At 44.3% G+C, this 21,815-nt stretch overlaps 1 protein-coding gene across 3 annotated transcripts in view; it reads left to right on the top strand.

The window, feature by feature from the left end:
- The window catches only part of lamb3 (laminin subunit beta 3), a 23,365-nt gene extending 3,511 nt beyond the window's left edge, over window positions 1-19,854 (top strand). For all 3 annotated transcript variants that reach the window (XM_014167704.3, XM_082967781.1, XM_014167702.3), the window contains exons 3-22: window positions 83-237; window positions 11,636-11,750; window positions 11,856-11,929; window positions 12,046-12,237; window positions 12,355-12,418; window positions 12,641-12,822; window positions 12,909-13,029; window positions 13,229-13,417; window positions 13,592-13,747; window positions 13,879-14,169; window positions 14,355-14,727; window positions 14,913-15,073; window positions 15,275-15,486; window positions 15,991-16,194; window positions 16,347-16,491; window positions 16,714-16,921; window positions 17,435-17,576; window positions 17,751-17,927; window positions 18,035-18,197; window positions 19,595-19,854. In XM_014167704.3, the coding sequence (XP_014023179.2) occupies window positions 83-237; window positions 11,636-11,750; window positions 11,856-11,929; window positions 12,046-12,237; window positions 12,355-12,418; window positions 12,641-12,822; window positions 12,909-13,029; window positions 13,229-13,417; window positions 13,592-13,747; window positions 13,879-14,169; window positions 14,355-14,727; window positions 14,913-15,073; window positions 15,275-15,486; window positions 15,991-16,194; window positions 16,347-16,491; window positions 16,714-16,921; window positions 17,435-17,576; window positions 17,751-17,927; window positions 18,035-18,197; window positions 19,595-19,734 (3,464 nt within the window). In that variant the 3' untranslated portion in view covers window positions 19,735-19,854. The remainder of the gene's footprint in view (window positions 1-82; window positions 238-11,635; window positions 11,751-11,855; window positions 11,930-12,045; window positions 12,238-12,354; window positions 12,419-12,640; window positions 12,823-12,908; window positions 13,030-13,228; window positions 13,418-13,591; window positions 13,748-13,878; window positions 14,170-14,354; window positions 14,728-14,912; window positions 15,074-15,274; window positions 15,487-15,990; window positions 16,195-16,346; window positions 16,492-16,713; window positions 16,922-17,434; window positions 17,577-17,750; window positions 17,928-18,034; window positions 18,198-19,594) is intronic.
- The last annotated feature ends 1,961 nt before the right edge of the window (window positions 19,855-21,815 follow it).

Raw genomic sequence — 21,815 nt, 5'->3', positions numbered from 1 at the left:
ATGAGGAAATATGTAATTGTGTTCATACTTCTAACTGCGATGATACTGATTCATTGATTGATGAATTGATCCCCTCTCCCAGCCCTGACTGCAGTGGCTGCGACACAGAGGGACTGTTCTCGGGGGGCCTGTTACCCCCCTATGGGAGACCTGCTCCTGGGTAGGGACCGTCAGCTCCACGCCTCCTCCACCTGCGGCCTCACCGGCTCTGAGGTCTTTTGCACCCCCTTCGGACAGGTACGACCCTACTCTTACTATTCTGAAAGACAAAAAGAACCTCATATATTACAAAGACAAGTGAATCTCATTGACGTTGCTAGTTTTGAGAGTGTATACATAAAAGTGTGTAAACTTTCAAGTGAAGGCATGGGCTGTTTCTCTACCCAGGGTGTTTTTGTCAAGCGCAGTCCCTTTTAATGCTAGTGCATCGGCACTGTAAGAGATGGGGGAAAGTAAGGCAGTTAGGAGGTGTTGTAGCTCTTAATTATTATGAGTTGTTCACCAAGGTTGTTTAATGTGTTACAACATTCCAGGTTTGAAGAGTAGCTATATCATTAGGCATGTCAGTGAGCCAGACAGACATGCATGTATAAAGACAGAAGACAGACAGACAGACTGCTTGGTTGTGCATGCTGCTCTCTGTCTCACCATACACAGTAGGAAACCAGGGAGGGGGTGAAGGGGTGGGATGGAGAGAGGGAGAGGGTGGATGGAGGGTCAGGGGAGAACTGGTTGGTGTAATTTGTGAAAACGTCTGGATCTGGTGCCAGAGACACACAGTGCCAGATGTTGCAACTACAGTCTTTGGAAAAACATTGGATAGAGAATGATTTATTTGATTTCAAAGGAACAATAGAACAATCAAATATACTGTTTTGAGGGGATTGATTAACTTTCAAACATCAGTGTTTAAGCCAAACGAGGGGCTGAAACCAGGTAAAAGGAGAACAGAGGAAAAATATTTCTGATTTAATTTGTGGTGCTGCGTGTTTGATCGACAGTCAAGTCTTTCATCTGAGCCACACCCTTCATCTGGTGTTGCTGGGCAAGGCAAGTTCTGCTCTCACAAATACCAGGCTGTCTCAGTCTGTGCAGGCACACGTGTGCACGCACCACACAAACACACACACCAGACTGTAGATATTTTTGGTGGTTCTGGTTGGAGTTTTTGAAACTCCAGCACTTTTGTATTTTAATATTTACTTAAAGTGATTGTGTTTCACTGGATACATGTGTTGATCACACAACACAAACATGAAATATTTTGTTAATGTGCCCCAGGCCATAGAAACGGGTCTATACTGGAGTGTTGATGTAGTACAGCTGATTGACTGTGTGTGTTGAGTCATGTGTTAAGGCTGTGGGTGTGGATCGTATATCTCTCTGACACAGTCTGTATCACTCAGTACATTTGAGACAATGTGGACACTAGCAAGATGTGATCTGAAAAGAGTTACCTAGACACTATGAAATGTTTTGACTAAAGAGTTGCATTTCCACTGGCATTCCTCTCAAGGCCACAGAGTGATTACTAAGCTGTTAGTAGGAAGGACACTGTGGTGTTGGATTCCTCTCCTTCTTTCCTGGTGCCATCTTGCATGTCCTCAGAGTTTACAGGTTCATGCTTGGAGTTGAAATGAACAGGTGGTAAAACATGCTGTATCTGCACCGCCTGGTGTGCAGGTTGGATAGTTCCATAGGTAATAGTACTACAATGTGACTTAAAATAAGATGAGTAGATTAGATCAACTTTATTGTCCCAGAGTGGATTTTTTTTTGGTTGGTCCGTAGTCCCTGTGTATTAATCTTTGCTTGTTTTATGCAATCTCTGACAGGTGTGTGTGTTTACTGTAGCCACCTGCGTGGCCTGCGGCTAGGCAATCACTACTCTTTGTACAGTATCAAACTCTTTGGTGGACTGACTGCATTTGATGATGCAGTCAGTCCATTTAGCTGTGCTAAACCATCTAATGGTCGATTAGAATGAAATACTTTATTGATTTCCCAACAGAAATGGATGAGATTGCCATATCTGCTGAGTCAGCCAGAAGGAGAGTTGAGCAGTACGGTGTGCCAGGGCTTTATCACTCAGTGTCCAGGCAGTGGCATGCATGACCTGTTAATGGCTGGGCAGGGTGCCCGCCATGCCCCTGCAGACGATATTGGATGACAGCGAAAGAAAGGGATAGGAGAGATAGAGAAAGAGGATAGGAGCCTTGGCTTTCCTATCCAGTGTTGACAGATCTATTCTGAAGGGTATGGTTGGATTTAGTTTGGCACAGTGATATGGCGAAGTTTGAATAACCAGACGGGCCTAACTTCTCCTCTCTCTTGCCCAACACTCATCTCTACCCTTGACCTGACCTTGGCACTGGCAGTTGCCAGAGAGTTGCAGATAGCAACAAGCCAACATGGTTCAAAGCGATTTTCCATCAGGGTTTGGTATGAACCAATCAGAGATGAGATAAGAAAGGCTGATCCCCTTTTACTCAGGGATGGAGGGGATCTTAGCCAATAGCTGGCTCCGAGACCAGGTCGAGCCTACTAACATATCAGGTTCCACACTGTGACCTAATTTCATTCCATGGTTTATACTCATTCGGTATATTTATGTGGTTACGTTTTTTCCTTTCTTTATAGAATGATCCATTGTTCCCTGTGTAGAAATGTGGAAAGATACGAATATTTGAGAGATATAAAAAATGTTTCCGTCCAGTTTTTATGCCAGTCATACCACATAAAAACAAATCATGACATCTGTGATGGAAACAGAACATTTCGGTATAATTTTATAAATGCAGACAGATAATTTGTTTGTTCGACATGGTGGGATCTTTTTATGTCTGTAAAATTAATTATGCAAGAAATGCGGTGGAAATGCCTTTATTCTCAAATGTTGCTATAATAACCATCATATCGAAGTAAACTTGGAGTCATGCGACGATATGGTGTGTAGTCCTCCCACTACCGCTTGGAAACCATGCAGTTTATAAGGGGCGGTAGGTGGCCTAGTGGTTAGAGCGTTGGACTAGTAACCAGAAGGTTGCAAGATCGAATCCCTGAGCTGACAAGGTACAAATCTGTCCTTCTGCCCCTAAACAAGTTCCCTAGGCTGTCATTGAAAATAAGAATTTGTTCTTCACTGACTTTCCTAGTAAAATAAATAAGGCTAAGGATGAATAAGTTATGATCAACTTCACAGGGTGGTGAAAGTACACTGTGGTCTTGATGCTCCTTTCCAACAAATATATTATTCTGGTGACATGATGATCGATGTTTGACAAATACAAATATTCTTGCTCTTATCCATAATAATCTCATCATGTAGACTAACCTACCTGCATTCAAGCTGTTGGCTAGAGTGCATGTGCCAAGACCAGAGTAGGAACATTGGCTATTTAACACAACTATCAGTAGAGTTGAAAATGCGATGTAAAGATTTGATTTTTATTCAGTACATAAAAATTTAAGCAAATAGGTACATTTTGTGTGCACCACGGCATCACGCACTGATTTTTATCCACAACAAGTCTGTTTTCTGTATGCGGATTTTAGACTATTCACATGAAAATCTCTTGCTAATTGGATGGAAACCTAGCTAGTGAGCATAAAATATTCAGATATTCAAAATGGGGCATCCAATATTGCCACCCATCCATCATGGAATTCTAATTATATAGCTTAGACAGCTTTATAATACAGGGTTCAAGTAAAGGGATACCAGAAGGAGGGTACCATGAATGGCCAAGGCCAGGGGCCTTAGTGACAAAGCGTCTCAGAGTGGTCATAAGTGCTCAGAATAAAGACATTTTACCCCTATTCTTATGAGTAAAAATAAAAGCTTTGCATGAAGCCTCTTTAGTCACAAGAGTCCCACCTAGTCGACAGATATTTAGGAAAACTCATGAGCTGTCCTAAGCAGTTCAAGTAACTGTCCAGTGAAAATCTCACTTTTCAAAATGTATATTTTGTTAAAGCTGCAATGTGTTACTTTTTGGGCGACCCAACAAAATGTATTCTCATTGAAAGCCAGTCTAAGAAGCGGTAGATGTGTTTTATGTGCGCCATTTCTATGCTTCCTGCTCTTAAGTTTCGTTTTTGCGTCTTTTACTTTCGGTTTTGTACATCAGCTTCAAACAGCTGAAAATATAATATTTTTGGTTATTGAAAATATATTTCACAGCAGTTTGGATGGTCCAATGATTCTCTACAATGAGTGCTTGTTTTGTCACATAAACTGAAATGATGTGAACTATTAGAATTTAGCAACAAAGGAAATGGCGGTGCGATTTCTGCATATTGCACCTTCTACCTTTTACTGCAGTGGGCTAAATCAGGGTCACACAGTGCTTGTCTTGGTAGTCTTAAACAAATCTACTTTGAAACAAAACTATACACCTCACACACATGTTTATGGGCTTAAAAGAAAGAAGACACATGTACCATGTCAGATATAGAAATCTATTCAATTTTGAGATTGCATCCCAATATTACACTTTATATACATCACAGATGACTGAAAAATAACAAAACCGTTTGATGTAGAAACATCAGATTTTTTGTGGATTTATTTTGTTTATTAACTATGAAATTCGGAAAAATATGAATAATATTCCACCCATTAAGGTAATTTGACTGAAGGAAAGAGCTACCTCATTCCCAAATAATCTTGTTGACTGGTCTTATACTCGTATTTGTGGCCAAAGCATAGATTTAAAAAAAATGTTTAAAACCCCACCTTGTATCTCAAACAGACTGTTTAAAAAAATGCTGGCTCATTGGCTCAGCCAATCAGTGATCTGCTCGCATTAATATTTTTAATTGACCGATATACACCCACACCATTCTGTTGTTGGGGTATCCCCACACGATTCCAACACACAAAATCTGCTTTTTAACTTACTTAAATAAAAAATTGTGACAAGAAAAGTATTTCACTCATATTGCAATTAATTATAGGTCATATTTCATAGAAATCGGGAATTACTGGAAAGTTACTTTAAGAATTACCAGCAGGTGTCTTGATTATAGAAAAAGGTGTCTCAGTGGTTCCTGCACCATAGACCAATAATTGTTTTGGAGTTGAAAGAATATTTTGATATTCCTATATGATCAACCCATAAAGAATGTATACCTACATGTAACAGTATCTCTTGCACTTTTGACAATGATTTCACATGAGGCCTAATTCATATATCTGGCTAAATACTTCTAACCCATACCCACTGGCCACAGACATCAGTTCAACATCTAGTTTTGATTTACATTTGGTTGAATTGTCAACTAATGTGAATTCAACGTGAAATCAATAGAAAGACATGTCACCATGCCATTGGATTTAGGTTCAAAGTTGGGTGAAAAAAATACGAAATGTTCTTAAATGTATGACTTTTTGCAAATCCTATTAGTGTTCCACGTTTATTCAACATCATCACATATCTTTTTTGGGTTGAAATTATGTGGAAACAATGTTGATTCGACCAGTTTTTGTCCAGTGGGTAGGAAATAATCATATATTTTTCTTTTGATTATTTAATTAACCTAAATCATGTTATTTCACGTTATCCCTTTGGAGTGCAATATCACATTGTTAAAAAATGTGTAGAAATTGGGCATGCCTATGAGTTGGGCAATTGACTGCATCTAGGGTTTATGTGTTTGGTGATTAATGATAGACCTTACAAACATTTTATGCAACATTATTGGCAAGTGACTCGATGCCTACTGTGCCAAAAGCGATTTCGAGTTCTTGAATGGTAGTAACGTGTGTGTTGATATAACGTTAATATGATCAAAATTCTTATTTTTACAACCAGTACAATATACATATCACATTGTTCAAAATATCAGGATTTATCTATTTAAAAGGATTATGCATGCCAACATATTAGACAATAATTACAAGTAGGCAAAGTGATTGTGAAAATGATATCAATCGTTTACCATTGCAACATTTGATGTACAGTCACATTCACCGTGGTTGTCTGAAGCCTGCTATAGAGTTCACAGCTGGTCACGCCTCATCGTGATTGATTATCCCCCATCATTTGCAACAATGTTACCGAGCCTCATTTCTATCTTTTCTTTGTGGTAGCTCAAACTGTCATGATTACCAGCTGAGATAAACTTTCTGAGTTGATTTTACTCCTGGCTCAGAGTTTGTCTGGGCAGTGTCTTAACATCATCCTAAAACCTACTCTGAGCTGTCTTAACATCATCCTAAAACCTACTCTGAGCTGTCTTAACATCATCCTAAAACCTACTTTGAGCTGTCTTAACATCATGCTAAAACCTACTCTGAGCTGTCTTAACATCATCCTAAAACCTACTCTGAGCTGTCTTAACATCATGCTAAAACCTACTCTGATCTTTCTTAACATCATCCTAAAACCTACTCTGAGCTGTCTTAACATCATGCTAAAACCTACTCTGATCTTTCTTAACATCATCCTAAAACCTACTCTGAACTGTCTTAACATCATGCTAAAACCTACTCTGAGCTGGGAGTTTTTGTTGTCTTAAAACAGGTTTGAACAGGATTCCTAGGGCATTTTCTGAGATGCTTTCTGTAAACTCTCCTTCCAGACTCACATCAAACATCTCCAATCCAAAGTTAAATCTAGAATTGGCTTCCAATTTCGCAACAAAGCATCTTTCACTCATGCTGCCAAACATACCCTCATAAAACTGACCATCCTACCGATCCTCGACTTCGGCGATGTCATTTACAAAATAGCCTCCAATACCCTACTCAATAAATTGGATGCAGTCTATCACAGTACCATCCGTTTTGTCACCAAAGCCCCATATACTACCCACCACTGCGACCTGTACGCTCTCGTTGGCTGGCCCTCGCTTCATACTCATCGCCAAACCCACTGGCTCCAGGTCATCTACAAGACCCTGCTAGGTAAAGTTCCCCCTTATCTCAGCTCGCTGGTCACCATAGCAGCACCCACCTGTAGCACGCGCTCCAGCAGGTATATCTCACTGGTCACCCTCAAAGCCAATTCCTCCTTCGGCCGCCTCTCCTTCCAGTTCTCTGCTGCCAATGACTGGAACGAACTACAAAAATCTTTAAAACTGGAAACACTTATCTCCCTCACTAGCTTTAAGCACCAGCTGTCAGAGCAGCTCACAGATTACTGCACCTGTACATAGCCCATCTATAATTTAGCCCAAACAACTACCTCTTCCCCTACTGTATTTATTTATTTATTTAGCTCCTTTGCACCCCATTATTTCTATTTCAACTTTGCACTTTCTTCCACTGCAAATCTACCATTCCAGTGTTTTACTTGCTATATTGTATTTACTTCGCCACCATGGCCTTTTTTGCCTTTACCTCCCTTATCTCACCTCATTTGCTCACTTTGTATATAGACTTATTTTTCTACTATATTATTGACTGTATGTTTGTTTTACTCCATGTGTAACTCTGTGTTGTTGTATGTGTCAAACTGCTTGCTTTATCTTGGCCAGGTCGCAATTGTAAATGAGGACTTGTTCTCAACTTGCCTACCTGGTTAAATAAAGGTGAAATAAATAATTAAATAAAATAAGGGCCCAGGAATATCTCCAAGCAGTATCATGGTCCATGCGTCTTTGGCGTGAGTGTCTGTCCTCTGGTCCAGAGAGTCGGCCAGCTGGACATACACACACACTTTGATACAGACTGTTACAGTGGCAGACTAAGCTCTTCTGGTCAGATTCCAGTGGTCTGGAAGAGTTTCTCCATATTGTCCTTAGCAGCCCAAGGGCACTGACTGGCTGGACACTAGCCAGGGCCAGGCAGGGTCTGATGCAGGCTATACTTAACTGAAACACTGTATCATACAGATAGCTATAAAGCCAAGACAGTGAACAGTGTTGTCCTGTCAGCATATATGTCTCGGGGTCAATCTCCCAGTGAGTCCTGACCACTGGTCCAGAAATAGACATACAGACAAACCATAAGAAGAAATAAGAATTTAAAGTCATAAGACATGGCCAGATATGGAATTATTAACACATACTAACTACACTACAGCCTCTGAAATAATAAAGCGTTAAAATCATAATTATATGTTGACCATGATACCCCCCCCAATAACCTGCTGCCAAAGAGAAAAATCTCTGTACTCCCCCAGGTTTTGATACCAGCTGATGCAAATAGTGCACAGAGATGAGGGCTTTCATTTGTTTTGGGAATTTATTTTATATATATATATATATATATATATAGAGAGAGAGAGAGAGAGTGAGAGCGAGAGCAAGAGAGAGAGAGAGCGAGAGCAGAGAGAGAGAGACGAGAGAGAGAGAGAGAGAGAGAGAGAGAGAGAGCGAGAGAGAGAGAGAGAGAGAGAGAGAGAGAGAGAGAGAGAGAGAGAGAGAGAGAGAGCGCAAGCTGGACAGTTGGACAGTAGCCACAGCTGGTGTTGAAACATCCAGCGCAGAGAGACCTTTCCCCCAGTGTGGAACAAGGCCATGACCTTAATGGGATCTCACAATTCAGGCTAGCTCTCTGCTCCAGCCACAGCCTCAACCGGCCAGGGCAAGCTGAGGTGGAGGTGAAGGGGAGTGGACACAAGGGGGTTGGAGGAGAGGGCAATTGGAGGTACAGTGCCTTCTGAAAGTATTCAGACCCCTTTACTTTTTCCACACTACGTTACAGCCTTATTCTAAAACGCATTTAAAAAACAAAATCCTCAGCAATCTACTCACAATACCCCATAATGACAAAGCGAAAACAGGTTTTTAGAAATTGTTGCACATTTATCATGCTTGTACCTTATTTGCTTAAGTATTCAGACCTTTTGGTATGAGACTCGAAATTGAGCTCAGGTGCATCCTGTTTCCATTGATCATCCTTGAGATGTTTCTACAACTTGTTTTGAGTCCACCTGTGGTAAATTCAATTGATTGGACATGATTTGGAAAGGCACATACCTGTCTATATAAGGTGCCACAGTTGACAGTGCATGTCAGAGCAAAAACCAAGCCATGAGGTTGAAGGAATTGTCCGTAGAGCTTCGAGACAGGATTGTATCAAGGCACAGATCTGGGGAGGGTACCAAAAATGTTCTACAGCATTGAAGGTCCGCAAGAACACAGTGGTCTCCATCATTCTTAAATGGGATAAGTTTGGAAACACCAACACTCTTCCTAGAGCTGGCTGCCCGGCCAAACTGAGCAATCGGTGGTGAAGGGCCGTGGTCAGGTTGGTGACTAAGATCCCGATGGTTGCTCTGACAGAGCTCTAGAGTTCTTCTGTGGAGATGGGAGAACCTTCCAGAAGGACAACCATCTCTGCAGCACTCCACCAATCAGGCCTTTATGGTAGAGTGGCCAGACGGAATCCACATGACATGACAGCGCGCTTGGAGACTAATCAGGATCGAGGCAAAGATGAACTGAGCAAAGTACAGAGAGATCCTTGATGAAAACTTTCTCCGGAGTGTTCAGGACCTCAGACTGGGGCGAAGGTTCACCTTCCAACAGGACAACAACCCTAAGCACACAGCCAAAATAACACAGGAGTGGCTTCAGGACAAGTCTCTGAATGTCCCTGAGTGGCCCAGCCAGAGCCCAGACTTGAACCCGATGTAACATCTCTGGAGAGACCTGAAAATAGCTATGCAGCAACACTCCCCATCCAACCTGACAGAGCTTGAAAGGATCTACAGAGAATAATTGGAGAAACTGTCTAAGTACAGGTGTGCCAAGCTTGTAGCGTCATACCCAAGAAGACTTGAGGTTGTAATCGCTGCCAAAAGTGCTTTAACAAAGTACTGAGTAAAGGGTCTGAATACTTATGAAAATGTAATATTTCAGTTTTTATTTTAAATAAATTAGCAAGCATTTCTAGAAACCTGTTTTTGCTTTGTCATTATGGGGTATTGTGTGTTAGGTGATGAGGGGAAAAAAACGATTTAATACATTTTAGAATAAGCCTGTAACATAACAAAATTTTGAAAAAGTCAAGGGGTCTGAATACTTTCAGAATACACTATATATGTAGTAGGGTTGTAGTGGAGAGGGGGAGGAGTTGCTGTTCTATATTTGTAAAAAATAAAGAATAATATTGCAAGGGGTGGTAAGAGGTTGAAGGTCAAGGAAGGGGCACAGGTTAGACTAGGTGGTGGCTAGGTGGAGCTGAGTGGAATTTTTTGAATAATTTTGTAGAAAGTGCTGAACAAGTAAAATGTCATTGATTGATCAATGGAACAGGGTTTGGAGGTAGTGAGAGCAGTAAGAACAGTGATGTGGAGGATTTAAGGTTAGTGAAGGATGTGTGTATGTGTGTGTTTGTGTGTGTATGGATCAAGTGATCATGGGTCACATAATACATGTAGCAAACCCAGGGCTGGAAAACTCCACTAGTGTTACACAAGAGCATTCCCATTGGTGTTCTAACACTACCACTACCACTACCATTAACACTAACACTACCACTAACACTAGCACTAGCACTACCACTAGCACTAGCACTACCACTATCACTAGCACTACCACTAGCACTACCACTTCCACTACCACTACCACTAACACTAGCACTAGCACTACCACTAGCACTAACACTACCACTACCACTAACACTAGCACTAACACTAGCACTACCACTTACACTACCACTTACACTACCACTAGCACTAGCACTACCACTACCACTAGCACTAACACTAACACTAACACTAGCACTAGCACTAGCACTACCACTAGCACTAACACTACCACTAGCACTACCACTAGCACTAACACTAACACTAGCACTAACACTAACACTAACACTACCACTAGCACTAGCACTAGCACTAGCACTAGCACTAACACTAGCACTAGCACTAACACTACCACTACCACTACCACTAGCACTAACACTAACACTAGCACTAACACTAGCACTAGCACGGGGACACTAGCACGGGGACACTAGCACAGGGACACAAATCCTGACCAGCTGAATGATGTGGTGCTTTTTTTTCCTTTTTTCTATCCTACCACCCCTCCCCTAATTGGAGTAAACTAATAGACAACAACACTTAGGCTTCTACTTCTAGTGTATACATACTATATACATTTTATGGACACAATGTATTTTACAATAGTTATCTTTTGTTTTTAATCCGATCCTTCAGCTAACATCAACCCCTCCCATCCATCTCTGAAGACCATCCATTTTTTATTTCTATTTGCCATATATTTTTCAACTGTGATGTTTCACAAAAGTTCTGTACCTTTCTATTTTCTTAGTTTCTACAGATTGTAAATTAAAGGTAAACATTTTTGCTAAAAGCATTATATTATTGACAATGACTTGACAGATCAGTGTGATGATGTCACAGGGTCCTGGTTGTGATTGGACACCCCATTCAGGGAGAGGGGAGTTGTTTGTCAGGGTAAAGAGAGAGAGAGGGATAGTGTGAGAGAGAGAGTGTGAAGAGAGCGTGAGAGAGAGAGCGAGCGTGACAGTACATTTTTTGTTTATTTCACTTTTGTTTATTATCTATTTCACTTGCTTTGGCAATGTAAATATATGTTTCCCATGCCAATAAAGCCCCTTAAATTGAAATTTAATTGAGAGAGCGAGAAAGCCAGAGGGATAAAAATATTTGAAAATTTCTCTCCTGCTCTCTCTCTCTCCTCTCCCCATCAGTCGAAGATGAAGTGTTGTCCCTGTGACTCCAGGAACCCATCCAGTCAGTTGGCTCACACCATCCAGGATGTTCTATCCACTGCTGGACCCAACAGGTGGTGGCAGGCCAGGAAAGGTGAGGGGATACAAAGCTAAAGAACACATATCTTAGTGCTGAGATCCATCCTAAAACTATGTCCTGTTGTGATCCAGAAAATAAACAAAATCTATGTTTTTTTAGACGTGAGTCCAGTCACCGTACAGTTGGACCTACAGAACCTGTTTCAGCTGGACACCCTCGTTCTGACATTCAAGGTAAGATCCAGCCCTCAGACCAGCATGGACAGGGCTTTTCCAGTGTGCAAGGGCCAATTAGTCTTTTTAAGTACAGTAGAATCTGATGGACTGATTTTCCTGTTGCCTCTACACAGGGTTCTCATCCCAGTGCGCTGGTGGTGGAGAGGACGCTGGATAACGGTAAAACATGGCAACCTGCTCTCTACATGGCCTCAGACTGCAGATCGGCCTTCCCTGGCATTGCCATGACTATGCCACGTTCCCTGGACCAGACGTATTGTTACACTCTGCCCCCCGCCACCACGAACCCCTACCTGGACCAGACGGTAAGGGAGGGGGACACAACGTTGAAAACTGGAGAAAATTCGCATTATATTTTGTCTCTGTACCATGAATAAGTTGTTTTCTGTACTCTTTTTGATTTTGCTCATTGTATTAAACAGATTCAATTCAGCCCCTTGCGTCAGTTCTCTACCATCAGCGTCCCCAATGGGCAGAAGATTCAAGGTAAGATGCTTACCCGTCCATAACGTCTCCCCCACGGTTGCTATGGACAATATAACTACATGTCCAATAAGAGTACTTACACTATATTCCAATCTTTACACATGACATTTAAGCCATTTAGCACGTGCTCTCCTCCAGAAACACTTACACCTTTCTTGATTGACACAATCCTGATCCAATGAGGTTCTTTGCCCAGTGACTGACAGCTCTCTCTGTCCACAGAGGTATCAGGATTGTCAGGCCTGCGAGTGAGGCTGACTAATCTGGGTGCTGTACCCCGCCTGCCGGGCCGCGCTCCCTCTCTGTTCTACGCCCTCAGAGAGATGAGAGTGATGGGCACCTGTCTCTGCCACGGCCATGCCAACCGGTGCCTGCCGGATACTAACCAGCTACCTAACACACAGGTACATATTGTTAAACACGCAGGTTACAGTTACAGTACAAGTGAATGGCTCTTTAGTGGGTTTATAACTCTGTGTATGTGTTGCAGGTCAGTGCTCAGTGTGAATGCCAACACAACACAGCAGGTATAAACTGTGAGCGCTGTGCAGATCTTTACAACGACCTGCCTTGGAGACCTGCAGAGGAGGGGGACACACATACCTGCAAACGTACGAACCACTAATGTCTTAATACACTGACTACATCTTTTTGGTACAAGTGTGGAGAAATAGGATGACTTTGCTAATGTGTCGCACAACCAGCCACTATAAGTAATAACTCCGTGAAGACTTATGTGTGTGAGTTGACTGAACATATACAGTCACAGATGTGTGTGTTGATTATTTCCCATGGTGCTGCTCCCTGTAGGTTGTGAGTGTAACAACCATGCCCAGCGGTGCCGTTTCGACCCAGATGTGTATGAGTCGAGCGGACAGAGGAGTGGGGGGGTGTGTGAGAGCTGTCTGCACCACACGACTGGACCCAAGTGTGACCGCTGTGCCCCTGGATACCAACCCAACCACCGGAGCAGCATGGACCGGCCTGATGCCTGCATACGTGAGTGATCTTAAAACCGTAGTTTAATATGTATTAATTAAATACTGCTGCCTTTAATCCTCTTTCTCTCCTACTAAAGGTTTAATCACCACCACATTAGGTCGCAGTCTTGCAATATCTTTGCTGTGTTTGATTATTGTTGTGTTTCTGTTTTGTTTCCTGTGTTTTGTACAGGCTGTCATTGCAGTGCTGAGGGGGTGGAGAATGGGGATCAGTGTGATGACGTCACAGGGTCCTGTCGCTGTAAGGCCAATGTTGATGGATCGCAATGTGACCGCTGCAAGATGGGATACTACGGTCTGACCGCCTCCAACCCTCTGGGCTGTAACAGTGCGTCACCTTTCACTCTTGACCCAGAATAGGCAATTCATAAACTCTCATGTCATGATAACTTACAGCTGTATTCACCATACTGTGGTGTTGGTCTATCCCCATCTGACTCTGTGTCTATCTCTCTCCAGAGTGCCTGTGCAGTAAAGAGGGCTCCCTGTCCAGTGTGTGTGACCCTGTGAGTGGTCAGTGTCCTTGCCGACCTCATCTCCAGGGGCTGACCTGTGAGCTGTGTTCCCATGGTTACTGGAATCCATCCTCTTCCCGTGGTTGTGAGCCCTGTCGCTGTGACCCCACCAACTCCCATGGTGACACCTGTGACCAGAGTACGGGTCAGTGTCAGTGCAGGTCAGGGTTCGGAGGTCGTACCTGTACAGAATGCCCTGACCACACCTACGGAGACCCACTCATTGGCTGCAGATGTAAGTGCCCTGTCGTGTTTTGTCACAGAAACCTTCAAAGGTTCTTAAACATGCTTTGTTCAATGCTTTTTGACAATTCAATCCAATGGGCAGACTAAGTAACAATAAATTTCTCTCCTCATGACCCTGTTCTCTTCCCTCTCTCTCTCCATCTCCATCTCCTCCCTCTCTCCCTTTCTCTGTAGCGTGTCAGTGTGCTGCTGGGGGCACAGAGCCAGGAGGCTGTGATAAGCGTACGGGGGCATGCCGGTGCCGGCTGGGTGTCACAGGTGCCCGTTGCAATGCCTGTACCCGTGGCCACTGTGACTCCTTCCCTGACTGTGAGGTCTGCCCCTCCTGCTTTTTCTCTCTGGACTCGAACATCAAGAACCTCACCCTGGGCCTGGAGAGACTCTCTTACAGGATTCCCTCTCTTCCTGGGGGCTCGTTACCTACCAGTCTGGGTCCCCGCATCAGAACCCTGGAGGCCACTCTCACCCAGATACGAGACTCTCTCCCACTGCCACCTCCCTCTGACAGACAAGTCAACGATGCCCTCTCTCAGCTCCGCAGGCTAAGGTGGGGGATGTTCAGACGTCCCGGCAAACTTAGAATGTCTAAATAGAAGTGGACATCAGATTCCATAAACTGCGAAACTTTGCTTTTCAAAATGTCAGTGTATACATTTAAACACCTCTATTCCTGTAGACTACAGTCCTTCATTACCCAGCTCACTGTCCCTCATCTCCATTGTAATCCTCCAGGGACCAGTTGGATCAGGTGGATGGAGATTTGTCACCCCAAGGCCGAGCCCCTGAGCTAAGCACACAGCTGGATGAACTCCAGGCTCTACTGGACGGCCTGGGTCTGGTGTACAACACCAAGAGAGATGCTCTCAGGAACTCTGTCAACTCCAACAATGCAGGTGAGGGAGACGCCGCCACAGAGCTAGGAGCAGCATCTATGTGTCGAGTGGCAAAAACAAGGTTCAGAATTTAGAGTTTGGAATTTAGAATCCACAATCAAAATCAGAACCAAAGCCTTGATGCCAGTCTGTTTTGGTTTGAGCTAAATTATGGCTGCTATCACACCTATTTGTCTGTCCTCTTGGTTGGTTCTCTCTCAGGGGCCTTTTCTTCCATAAAGGATGCCTATGACGAGTCAACTGACTCTGCCAAAAGTGTTGATGCTAGTGGGAAGACTGTGGACCAGTCAAAAGCAGTCAGAAAAGATGCCATTGACCTCCAGAACCAGGTCCAACCAGCCAACACCAGAGACCTGGAGAAACTCAACCACCAGCTGAACACCAAACCTGACCTCACACCCACTGCCAAGCAGGTAACCCTAACCCTAGCCCTAGTCCTAGTCCTAGCCTTAACCCTAGCCCTAGTCCTAGTCCTAGCCTTAACCCTAGCCCTAGTCCTAGTCCTAGCCTTAACCCTAGCCCTAGTCCTAGCCTTAACCCTAGCCCTAGACCTAGCCTTAACCCTAGCCCTAGTCCTAGCCTTAACCCTAACCCTAGCCCTAGTCCTAGCCTTAACCCTAACCCTAGCCTTAACCCTAGCCCTAACCCAAACACTAGCCCTAGTCCTAACCCAAACCCTAGCCTTAACCCTAGCCCTAGTCCTAGCCTTAAACCTAGCCCTAACCCAAACACTAGCCCTAGTCCTAGCCTTAACCCTAGCCCTAAACCTAACCCTAGTCCTAGCCTTAACCCTAGCCCTAACCCAAACACTATCCCTAGTCCTAACCCGAACCATAGCCCTAACCCTAGCCCTAAACCTTGCCCTAACCCTACCTCCACCTAAATGTGAATGTGTATTGTTATTCCCTGTCTCTCAGGTGTGTGGCAGCTTGCGCTTTGCCCCCTGTACCCCTGCTCAGTGTGATGGTGAGCTGTGCCCTGCAGAGGGGGCGCCACCCTGTGGCCGTGGGGAGCGTTGCGTCGGGGCTCTGCCTCTGGGGACCCGGGCTGTGAGTGATGCTGAGGAGGTGAAAGACAGACTGAAGCAGCTCAATGGGAAGATCACACAGGCCGCTGCACAGGTAGGAGCTAACACTTTGTTTGTTTACTGTATGTTTCTAACCGTTTATTACAGTGTTTTAATACTTACATGAAAGAGATGACTAGTTATTCAAGTGATTTGTTTCATCATGTGGCGTTCAATGCTTTGTTCTTTTCTCCATTCGATTCACAGATCCAGGAAACACAGGACACAGCCAATAAGGTCAGACAGTCCACGGACGATCTGGACAATCAGATGAGGCGGGCCAGGGATGACCTGGATGCAGATCTGCAGGAGACCAGAGACTTTGTTAAAGAGCTGAAGGACTTCCTTACAGGTGAGACATTGACAGTTATGTTCCAGTACCTTCAATAACCACTTACTTATTTACTCTTAGTAAAAGTATTCAAGTAGTAGTATAGAATTTTTGGGAGTGTCTAGTTTAATGACATTCCCCTCCTCTCTCCCTCCCTCTCCCCCACCTATCTTCCATTCTCTCTCATCCTCCATCTTCCCCTCTATATCCTCCCTCCCTCCTCCTCTCTCTCCCTCTCTCCAGACCCATCATCAGACCCGACACACATCAGTACAGTGAGTGAGTGGATCCTGAATGCCAAGCTGCCTGTCAGTCTGGCTACTCTGAAGAGGAAGCTCCAGGAGATCAGAGACCTGGCGGCAGGACTCCCAGACAGCACTGCAGTCCTGGACCAGGCTGGGCCACAGCTCGACACCGCCCGGCGCCTGCTACAGGATGCCCGGGACGCCAGGTATAACACCTTATGACCTCTTTTGTCAGTCTTAAGACAGGGTTATGTACTGTTGACATTTAAGCTTAGCCGCAGGAAGTAGGGGTGCTGAGGGTGCTACAATAAATAGTGGTATTTGGTATTTTATTTGCGAAAGCAGCAGCTACTCTGTCTGGGGTCCACACAAAACATGAAACATAACATAATTCAGAACATTAATAGACAAGAACAGAATTACATCAATTTAAAAAAGGCACACATAGCCTACATATCAATACATACACACAAACTAGTGCACTGGGCTTTTACTAGTCCTGTATTAGTGGGCCGATATAGCCGTCTGAAGCGCGGGCACCCCCCAGCACCCCCACCACCAAACATCTTCCACGGCTATGAATTTAAGTAAAGTATGACTAGTTGTTGTAATTAATGACAATTCTGTGTGGTTTCTGAGGTCACTTTAACATTGTTGTGACTGCTGTGAACATTGTAGTAAGGTTGCTGTAACATTGCTATAATGTTGTTGTGTGACAGGGATGCAGCGCTGGGTGTGAAGGCTGATGTTGACGGGCTGTTGGAGGGCTTCACTACAGTGGAGGGCTCCCTCTCTGGCCTGGAGGAAAAAGTGCAGGAGAGCCTGGACATAGTGGATGACATCAGCAGCAACCTTACACAGGTGAGAGACGGAGATAAACACAAATACGCTTCCAAACTAGTCTGACACCTACATTGATTAAACAGCTTCTTACTGTATATTTCCTCTCATTTTGATCCCTCCTCTCTCCATCCTTCTCTCTCCATCCTCCTCTCTCCATCCCCCCAATAACATCCTTATTTTGACTCCCTCCAGATCAAGGCCCAGTTGTCTCCAGCGGTGAAGGCGCTAGGGGAGGTGTCTGCCCTGGCTGAGGGGATGAAGCCTCAGCTGGAGGGGCTCAGGGCTCTGGTACGCTCTGGAGATATGCTGGCCCAGAATGCAACAGAAGAGGCCGATAAAGCTAAGAGGGAGGCTGACGCTGCGGCCAAGGTGAGTTTAGTTTGTGTATGTGTACGTGTGTTTGCTCGTGTATGTCCGTCTTTGTATATGAGTTTGTGCTCAACTCATGGCCTGTCTCTTTGCCTATGTGTTTGTAGGAGCTGGCATCCCTGGAGAAGCAGCTGGAGCAGCTTCGTGCTGCAGAGAGGACCAGTGGGCGTGGCGATGGGACGGGGACAGCAGGGGCACGTCTCCAGAAGCTGCAGGAGGAGGCTGGTTCTCTGGCCCAGGACACTGGAGACATGATAAAGGCCCTAGCAGGTACAGATGGGGAATGGCAAGGAGACATGCACATCTGCTAATATATATATATACGCGCGCATTTGTGGCACATTGAAAAAGACACTGAATGCTGAGGTGAAATCTGAAATTATGTGATGAGTATTAATGAATCAAACATTCCCTTCTCCTGCTCTCCTCTCCTTCTCTCTCCCTCTATCCCTTCTCCTGCTCTCCTCTCCTTCTCTCTCCCTCTATCCCTTCTCCTGTTCTCTTCTCCTTCTCTCTCCCTCTATCCCTTCTCCTGCTCTCCTCTCCTTCTCTCTCCCTCTATCCCTTCTCCTGCTCTCCTCTCCTTCTCTCTCCCTCTGTCCCTTCTCCTGTTCTCTTCTCCTTCTCTCTCCCTCTGTCCCTTCTCCTGCTCTCTTCTCCTTCTCTCTCCCTCTATCCCTTCTCCTGTTCTCTTCTTCTCTCTCCCTCTATCCCTTCTCCTGTTCTCTTCTCCTTCTCTCTCCCTCTGTCCCTTCTCCTGCTCTCTTCTCCTTCTCTCTCCCTCTATCCCTTTTCCTGCTCTCCTCTCCTTCTCTCTCCCTCTGTCCCTTCTCCTGCTCTCTTCTCCTTCTCTCTCCCTCTGTCCCTTCTCCTGTTCTCTTCTCCTTCTCTCTCCCTCTATCCCTTTTCCTGTTCTCTTCTCCTTCTCTCTCCCTCTGTCCCTTCTCCTGCTCTCTTCTCCTTCTCTCTCCCTCTGTCCCTTCTCCTGCTCTCTTCTCCTTCTCTCTCCCTCTGTCCCTTCTCCTGTTCTCTTCTCCTTCTCTCTCCCTCTATCCCTTCTCCTGCTCTCTTCTCCTTCTCTCTCCCTCTGTCCCTTCTCCTGCTCTCTTCTCCTTCTCTCTCCCTCTGTCCCTTCTCCTGCTCTCTTCTCCTTCTCTCTCCCTCTGTCCCTTCTCCTGCTCTCTTCTCCTTCTCTCTCCCTCTGTCCCTTCTCCTGCTCTCTTCTCCTTCTCTCTCCCTCTGTCCCTTCTCCTGCTCTCTTCTCCTTCTCTCTCCCTCTGTCCCTTCTCCTGCTCTCTTCTCCTTCTCTCTCCCTCTGTCCCTTCTCCTGTTCTCTTCTCCTTCTCTCTCCCTCTGTCCCTTCTCCTGTTCTCTTCTCCTTCTCTCTCCCTCTGTCCCTTCTCCTGTTCTCTTCTCCTTCTCTCTCCCTCTGTCCCTTCTCCTGCTCTCCTTCTCTCCCTTTGTCCCTTCTCCTGTTCTCTTCTCCTTCTCTCTCCCTCTATCCCTTCTCCTGTTCTCTTCTCCTTCTCTCTCCCTCTGTCCCTTTTCCTGCTCTCTTCTCCTTCTCTCTCCCTCTGTCCCTTCTCCTGCTCTCCTTCCCTCTCCTTCTTTCCCTTCTCCTGCTCTCCTCTCCTTCTCTCTCTTCTGCCCCCCCCTTTTCTGTCCAGGTAAAGCAGACTCTCTGCATGGTCTACAGGATGAGGTCCTACTGAAGTCCCAGAAGCTGACTGGCCTGGAAGCCAGACTGCTGGACCTACTGGCTGACATGAGACAGAAGGTCACGATCTTCTCCACCTGCCAGGGTTGAGGTCAAAGTACAGAGATCATCCTCACATAGTCTGTTCTTTGGGATAGAGGAGCGATGTTACATATTTATTTTGTTCCACTTTTGTAGAATGAATGTCCCAATAAAGAGCTTTATTATTGATGTTGCGTGGTCTGGGAGTTTTCCTAAATGTGTGACAGGTTTTTATTACTATGGTACATCCTGATTGGCCCAACAGTGTCTCTCAAACCTTCCACCAATCGGATAGCTGTCGAGGAGTGAGGGGTGGGATCTGTGATTGTGTAAGGCGAGAACACCAAAGAACAGAAGAGGAAGTTTATATAATTTGTTTTATGAAAAAACAAAACAAAGACGCAAAGTATAGTGCCTGTGGTTATAAGATATGAGCATCTCCAGTAATACAGTTACAACGGCATCGTCAATACAAGAGGAAGTCTATAGCAGCTTATGGCATAAAAGTGGCACATATCATTTAACCCTGTACGTAAAGTGGTGTTAGTGCACAGGACCACTTTAAGTGGTGTAACCATCTTCTCTTACACAGAGAAACGACAGCCCTCCAAACCCTTCTCGCCCTAAAGTCAGTGTGTTATGACATGGGTGTCAGGATTCAAATAATGAGACCTGTCAATGACATTCAAACCTGTCGGCAAGCTTCATAACAGTCAAAAGCCTTACATTTAGGATTATAGAAGATAAAAAAGAATTCAGTCAATATAAAAATACATAACACTTGATCAATGACATCTCAAAACCCTTCTCCTAGAATACTGATATGTTGTACAGTATTCATAAACTTTTCGATGAAACCATTATTTTATCAGGTTTCCATTTTTCTCCAGAGACAGAGGACTCTAGTTTCTCCAGAAACAGAAGACTCTGGTTTCTCCAGAAACAGAAGACTCTGGTTTCTCCAGAAACAGAAGACTCTGGTTTCTCCAGAGACAGAAGACTCTGGTTTCTCCAGAAACAGAAGACTCTGGTTTCTCCAGAGACAGATGACTCTGGTTTCTCCAGAAACAGAAGACTCTGGTTTCTCCAGAGACAGAAGACTCTGGTTTCTCCAGAAACAGAAGACTCTGGTTTCTCCAGAAACAGAAGACTCTGGTTTCTCCAGAAACAGAAGACTCTGGTTTCTCCAGAAACAGAAGACTCTGGTTTCTCCAGAAACAGAAGACTCTGGTTTCTCCAGAAACAGAAGACTCTGGTTTCTCCAGAGACAGAAGACTCTGGTTTCTCCAGAAACAGAAGACTCTGGTTTCTCCAGAGACAGAAGACTCTGGTTTCTCCAGAGACAGAAGACTCTGGTTTCTCCAGAAACAGAAGACTCTGGTTTCTCCAGAAACAGAAGACTCTGGTTTCTCCAGAGACAGATGACTCTGGTTTCTCCAGAAACAGAAGACTCTGGTTTCTCCGGAAACAGAAGACTCTGGTTTCTCCGGAAACAGAAGACTCTGGTTTCTCCGGAGACAGAAGACTCTGGTTTCTCCAGAAACAGAAGACTCTGGTTTCTCCAGAGACAGAAGACTCTGGTTTCTCCAGAGACAGAAGACTCTGGTTTCTCCAGAAACAGAAGACTCTGGTTTCTCCAGAAACAGAAGACTCTGGTTTCTCCAGAAACAGAAGACTCTGGTTTCTCCAGAAACAGAAGACTCCATTATTCGTTTCAGATGTGAGTGAAAGAACAACAGAGCTTGATTCAGTTCAGACAACAACACATAAAGTAGCCAAAGCCAATTAATTAATGAGATAGAATCTAGCTGTCACAGCTATCATATCAGCAAAAAGAAGTGTTCAGTATATATATATATATATATATATATATATATATACACAGGATAGATCATGTCATTGTCATTGAAGAAAGAAAAACCCTTGAATGAGTAGGTGTGTTCAAACTTTTGCTGGTACTGTATTTGCAACGTATAATTGTTTATGACTAATGCTTATTGAAACAAATGTACTTATATATATATATAGTCATAAACAATTATACGTTGCAAATACAGTACCAGCAAAAGTTTGAACACACCTACTCATTCAAGGGTTTTTCTTTCTTTTGACTATTTTCTACATTGTAGAATAATAGTGAAGACATCAAA

Source organism: Salmo salar, chromosome 22 (genome assembly GCF_965601325.2).
Source record: "Salmo salar chromosome 22, fSalSal1, whole genome shotgun sequence".
Lineage (NCBI taxonomy): Eukaryota > Metazoa > Chordata > Actinopteri > Salmoniformes > Salmonidae > Salmo > Salmo salar.
This window is presented reverse-complemented; position numbering and strand designations above follow the sequence as displayed.